We start from the raw sequence: 6,753 nt of genomic DNA, 5'->3' as shown, positions 1-6,753 counted from the left end.
CTGCATAATGATACCAAGTCTCGGTATGAATGGCATATTTTCTAATCTTTTTAATCTTCAACCGCATTGCATCCATCTTGATCTTGTCATCATCGACGACATCCGCAACATGCAACTCCAATATCATCTTCTCCTCCTCAATTTTTCTTATTTTTTCCTTCAAGTAATTGTTTTCTTCTTCAACTAAATTTAACCTCTCGACAATAGGGTCGGTTGGAATTTCCGGTTCAACAACCTCCTAGATAGATAAAATCTATGTCACATTGGTCGGCATAATTGTCATAAACAATAAATGAACCAAATAGTTATGAAAAGATAATATATACCACATCTGAATCATAGACAGGATGAGGGCCGACGGGGGCGGATACCAAAACCATCACACTATATAATAACAAGGAATAATAAAAGTAAGAAAATTAGACAAGTATTTATCTGAAGTCAGAATTTTTTCTTCAGAAAGAAGATAAGAACAAGAGGCTCACCACGGTGGTGCCGGCGACGAGATCGGCGCGGGCGATCGACGGCGATGAAGACGGGGTGGGGACGGGGCGTGACGGGCCGCTAAATCTAGACAAATCTCGTTGAAAATGGAGCTCGGAGGTCGAGTTTCGAGAGGAGAAAGCTTAACTAGCGTGGCTCGGGCATTTCATCGAACACCTCATGTGCATAGGAGGTGAACTAGAGCACCCAAATGCCCTCCCCTCACCGTCTTGACAAAAACAGAGCACTGTGGAGTACTCTGCCGCGGCGGTGGGTATATGTAGGCAAGTTATTTGTCCCGATTCAAGCCACAAACCGGGACCAATGGTTGTGGGCCAGCAGCGAGGACCATTGGTCCCGGTTCGTGGCTCGAACCGGGACAAATGGTTCCACACGAACCGGGACCAATGCCCACGAGGCCCCGGCCGGCCCCCTGGGCTCACGAACCGGGTCTAATACCCCCCCATTGGTCCTGGTTCTTGAAGAACCACGACTAATGGGCTGACCAGGGCCGAACAATAGCCCTGTTTTTTACTAGTGGCTTGGTGGATCAAGGAGGAGACATCAGCGAGCCGCACGTGTGTTGAACGCGGAGGTGACGTCTGTTCGGTGCTGGATCGGATTGGACTGCATATGAATCATGACGAGGACTACTACATCAACTGTGTAATATACGCTTCCACTTAACAGTCTATGAGGGTATGTAGACACACTCTCCCCTTCCGTTCCTATGCATCTCCATAGATATATCTTGGGTGTTCATAGATTTTTGTTTTGTTTTGTTTTCCTTGCTTCGGCCCCCAACAGTGGCCTCCTTTAAATAGCGGATTCTGGTGAGGCCAGACGTTAATGCGGGGTGTTGGAGTGGGTTTCTCGACCTATGAGCATGCTTAATGGCGGCATAAGGAAGGACAGGACATTGAAGGGCATGGTGGATATCCGTCCCATTCAGTGCAGTCACGCGTCTTCGGCATTGAACAGGCATGGACACCAAAGACGCGTGAGGGACTCCGGGATTAAGGAGTTCAGGTGGTCGAACTGTTGTTCATGGGCCGACCTAATGGGCCACATTGTTGAAGACCGGACTAAATTTTAATCTCGTGAACAAGTAGGAAAGTTCTAAAGGCTGGCGTGTCATCCAAGTTGTTGAGGCTAGATTGGCATGTTTACCCCTGGCTGAGATCAGTTGTATGTAACCCTAGGGACCCCTGGTGTCTATATAAACCAGGGGTTTTTATCCGCGGAGACAAGTTGATTCATCTAGGGTTTAGCTCATACGATCTCGATGTAGATCAACTGTGTAATCCTCATACTCCATCAATATAATCGAGCAGGGCATAAGTTTTACCTCCTCAAGAGGGCCCGAATCTGGGTAAACATTGTCCCCTTTGTCTTCTGCAACTCATCGATTCAAGGTCCACGGTTCGGGACCCCCTATACGGGATCCGTTGGTTTTGACACCGACAACGCGTTCAGGCGACGTCCTCGTCTGGCGTGCCGCTTCAATAACGGAGGCAATGAATTGTCGCGCCTGACTTGAGGCGTGTTCAATGTAGAGCGAGACGCCCTACAACAGCATGAATGCGGGTAGTTGGCGCCGGAAGACGCGCGAGCCAGGAAGGAGTGGTTTAGGTGGGCGACTGCGGTCAGAAACGGACGTGATCGCCTGTCCGCACTCCCGCAGGGTGGGTGCATCGTGCGTATATGCTGTGAAACCATAGCCGCGATCAAACAAAGCCCCCGCATGCATGCCGTGCAAAGCGGATCAAGCTGATCTGACCCGACAGCCGCATTAGTCGCCTTCTATATACTTGGCCTCCTCCCTCGGCGCAACGAAATAGCGGCGGGACAATAAAACCGATCGCCACACAGTTGCGTCCTGCTTCCCGCGTTCCTCTCTGATCCGTCCCCGACAGCAGTCAGGTCGGTGCAGTCGAGGGTGCTCAGCTGGCGTCTCTCTCGGCATAGAACCCCGTGGCGGCGACGATGATCGCCGTGAGGCGGCAGCACCATCGCAGCACCGCGTGATCCCCAAGAGATTCACAGGTGCTGGTCTTTGCCCTGAAGATCCGATCCGGTTAATCTGTTCGTTGTCGTAAGAGTCCGCGCAATCCACGGATGCTTGTTTAGCATGAAGAGATAGTACTGTCGTATTTGTATTAGTCTTATCCATTAGGCGGTTAGAATAGGATCACATTACAGGGGACTCTTTCTTTCTTCTAAAACGAAACCTTTATTTTGACAGGTCGTTTATTTACCCCCTTTCGATCCAAACCGTGCTCGTGTTTACGTTTTGCAGGTTCGACACGGACGATCGGAGAACGCGCCGCGCGTTTAATCAGATGAGATTATATTAGACTCGGGAAAACAGATCCATGGCCATGGCTAAAACGGAGAAAGCGTTGGCCGTACCCGTACCCGAGTCTCCCCGGACGCCGACGCCGACGCCGATGTCGGCAACGGCGCCGACGTCGGCGAGGTCGGTCAAGTGGGGCGACCTCGAGGATGCGGCCGGCGGGCTGGAGCGGCCGCTGCTGCGGCAGCGCGGCTCCAACACCACGTCCCAGATGGCCGTCGTCGGCGCCAACGTCTGCCCTATCGAGAGCCTCGACTACGAGTACGTGTCCCTAATCCCTGTATGTACTAACTTCTTCTATCCGATCGATCCACCGCGATCTTCAGTACTAATCTGCGATCGATCTCAGGATCGTGGAGAACGACCTGTACAAGCAGGACTGGAGATCGAGGGGGAGGATCCAGGTCTTCCAGTACCAGGTCCTCAAATGGCTCATGGCGCTCCTCGTGGGATCGGTCGTCGGCCTCGTGGGATTCTTCAACAACATCGCCGTCGAGAACATCGCCGGCTACAAGCTGCTCCTGACCAGCAACCTCATGCTGCAAAACAGGTATACCTAACCTAGCCAGCCATCACCACACACGTACGTACACCACCATTGCCATCTCCCAAACAATGCACGGGCAATCAAAAGTTCAAAACCCTATCATCTCTTTCTCTGTGGTTTCAGGAACCTGCATGCGTTCCTGCTATACATGGCCTGCAACGCGGTCCTCGCGGGGTCCGCAGCTGCGATTTGCGCCTACTTAGCCCCCGCGGCAGCCGGCTCCGGCATACCGGAGGTGAAGGCCTATCTGAACGGCGTCGACGCCCACTCCATCCTAGCGCCCAGCACCCTCTTAGTGAAGGTCCGTCTACTTTCTAACTCAGTGGCAATGGATGTTTCCATGCACATTGGACAGGATTAAATTAGTGACTTTGGGACCTGCAGATTATTGGCTCCATATTGGGGGTGTCTGCCGGTTTTGTGCTGGGCAAAGAAGGGCCTATGGTGCACACTGGTGCCTGCGTTGCCGCCATGCTCGGCCAAGGGGGGTCGCGCAAGTATGGCCTCACTTGGAACTGGATCAGGTACTTCAAGAATGACTTGGATCGAAGGGATCTCATCACCTGCGGTGCTGCAGCCGGCGTCACTGCGGCGTTTCGCGCCCCTGTCGGCGGCGTCCTCTTTGCGCTGGAGGAAGCAACATCTTGGTAACGTTTTGCTGCTACTAAAACTCTGCGTGTTGTATTTCCAGTCCTGATTTTGCCGGAAATGCTACAGTACGCATAGAACTGCTACTAGTTTTATTCCTTGGGAAAGTGCAATTTCACTGTCGCATGGAATCACTCCTTTCGTGGTCTTTTGGTGCTGGCAATATGATCACTTCGAACGGCGGAATGAAATCTACCGTGATTTTCTTTCTTTTCAAACCAGGCAACTCCCCTCCCATTACTGCTTTCATAACAGAAACCCTATTGTCATTGTCATCTTTCAGGTGGCGGAGTGCGCTTCTGTGGAGGACATTCTCCACAACGGCAATGTCGGCGATAGTGTTGCGGTCGTTGATAGAGTACTGCCGCAGCGGCAACTGTGGTCTGTTTGGCGAAGGCGGTCTGATCATGTTTGATGTCAGTTCACGGGTGACTTCTTACACCGGCACTGACATCGCCGCAGTCATACTCCTCGGCATCCTCGGCGGGCTACTCGGAGCTCTCTTCAACCACTTTGTCGACCTGATCCTCCGCAGATACGGCGTCATCAATGAGTAATTTTCATCCTTGATATGAAAGCAAGCATTTCTTAGAGAGCTTCAGAATGTTGGATCACTGAATAATTTGAATTTGCAGCAAGGGTGCGCCGTACAAGATCCTTATGACGGTGTTCATCTCACTTGTCACCTCGTGCTGCTCTTTCGGCCTGTCGTCGCTGTCTCCGTGCGTCCCGTGCCCGCCCGAGCTCGCCCCCGGCAAGTGCCCGACCATTGGCCGGTCCGGCAACTACAAGAAGTTCTGGTGCCCAGCGGGGCACTACAACGCGCTGGCCTCTCTCTTCTTCAACACCAACGACGATGCCATCCGCAACCTCTTCAGCGGCGGCACGGACAACGAGTTTGGTGTGTCCACTCTACTCACTTTCTTCATCGGCGTATACACCCTTGGCTTGATCACCTATGGCGTGGCCGTGCCGTCGGGCCTCTTCATCCCCGTCATCCTCTCGGGTGCCACCTTCGGCCGCCTGGTGGGCAAGCTCTTCGGCTCGGGCCTCGACACAGGCCTCTTTGCGATCGTCGGCGCGGCCTCCTTCCTTGGCGGAACCATGCGGATGACGGTGTCGGTGTGCGTGATCCTGCTGGAGCTAACCAACGACCTCCTGCTGCTGCCGCTCATCATGCTGGTCCTGCTCGTATCCAAGACGGTGGCGGACTGCTTCAACAAGGGTGTGTACGAGCAGATCGTGCGCATGAAGGGTCTACCCTTCCTGGAGGTGCACGCAGACGCGTGCATGCGAAGCCTGGTGGCCAGCGACGTGCTGTCCGGGCCGGTGATCACCTTCTCCAGCGTGGAGCGCGTGGGCACCGTGGTGAACACGCTGCGGCGCACAGGCCACAACGGGTTCCCGGTGATCGAGGACGAGCCGTTCGCGCCGGCGCCGGAGCTGTGCGGCCTGGTGCTGCGCTCCCACCTGATCGTGCTTCTCAAGGGCAGGACCTTCACCAGGGCCCGCGTGAAGACCGGCGCCGCCGAGGTGTTCCGCAAGCTCAAGCCCTTCGACTTCGCCAAGGTGGGGTCGTCGGGGAGGGCGATGGAGGTGAGCGAGCTGAGACTCACCGAGGAGGAGATGGACATGTACGTGGACCTCCACCCGATCACCAACCGGTCGCCCTACACCGTCGTGGAGAACATGTCGCTGGCCAAGGCCGCCGTGCTCTTCCGCGACCTCGGCCTTCGCCACATGTGCGTCGTGCCGAGGACACCCGGGGTAAGAGCTCACTAACCAACTCCATACATTGCTTGCTGCCATTTTTACCATCCTCGCAAGGGATCAAGCAATGTAACAAATCTCGCGTGTGCGTGTGCGTGGGCGTGTGCGTGTGCGCATTGCAGAGGCCGCCGGTGCTGGGGATCCTGACGCGGCACGACTTCATGCCGCAGTACATCCGCGGGCTGTTCCAGAACGTCCTTCGAGAGTAGAAGAAGATCGCCATCATTTTCTTTGCATATATTCACGCACGTTTTTCCTTTTGCATATATTTTCTTACCGTAGATTGTTTTTAGGGAATGTATTTTCGTATTCTTGGTACTACTGCAGTGCAGAGCCGCGTTTAGTTTAGTGGGTCCCTTAGCTGTTTTAGGCTCACTGGCTAGCACCCCGCGAAGAAGTGGTGTGGTCGACTCTGAGTTTCGTTGAAGTTGTAATGCAGACTATTTCATTCAGATATATTCAGGAGTAGAAGAAGACCGTCATCATTTTCTTTGCATATATTCACGCAAGATTTCTTTACATTTTTGCAAATATTTACGTATTTTTAGTACTACTCCCTCCGTCCGTAAGCTACGTTTAGTTTAGTGAGTCCCTTAGCTATTTTGGCTCACTGGCTAGCACCCCGAAGAAGTGGTGAGATTGACTCTGAATTTCGTTGAAACTGTAAGCAAATCATCGATAGTACTTTTGGTATGTGCACTACGATCTGCGCACGCCATGCGCTGAGCTGACTCAAATTCATGTATCTTTTCCAAATTCACGTACTTCTTTTCAAGTTTGCGTATATATTAAATGGGAAAAGATTACATCCCACCGGCTGATCCGGTTGATCCATCCGCCGCCCGCTCGTCCGTTAGATCTTGCCTCGATCACGAACCATTTCCCAAAACTGGCTCGTTGTTTCAGAAACTGAAGCGTTGTTTCAGGAACGGGAACTGAAGCTGGAGCA

At 53.0% G+C, this 6,753-nt stretch overlaps 1 protein-coding gene across 1 annotated transcript; it reads left to right on the top strand.

Annotated features, from left to right (window-relative positions):
- The first annotated feature begins 2,864 nt into the window (after nucleotides 1–2,864).
- Nucleotides 2,865–6,013, top strand: LOC123440444 (chloride channel protein CLC-c-like). The gene is made up of 7 exons (XM_045117010.1): nucleotides 2,865–3,100; nucleotides 3,189–3,389; nucleotides 3,510–3,687; nucleotides 3,771–4,033; nucleotides 4,318–4,587; nucleotides 4,670–5,801; nucleotides 5,927–6,013. The coding sequence occupies exons 1-7, from the start codon at nucleotides 2,865–2,867 to the stop codon at nucleotides 6,011–6,013; spliced, it is 2,367 nt and encodes a 788-aa protein (XP_044972945.1).
- The last annotated feature ends 740 nt before the right edge of the window (nucleotides 6,014–6,753 follow it).

The sequence above is a fragment of the Hordeum vulgare genome, chromosome 3H (assembly GCF_904849725.1).
Source record: "Hordeum vulgare subsp. vulgare chromosome 3H, MorexV3_pseudomolecules_assembly, whole genome shotgun sequence".
Classification (NCBI taxonomy): Eukaryota; Viridiplantae; Streptophyta; class Magnoliopsida; order Poales; family Poaceae; genus Hordeum; species Hordeum vulgare.
The sequence above is the reverse complement of the archived record's forward strand: the minus strand, read 5'-3'. Positions and strand labels throughout refer to the sequence as shown.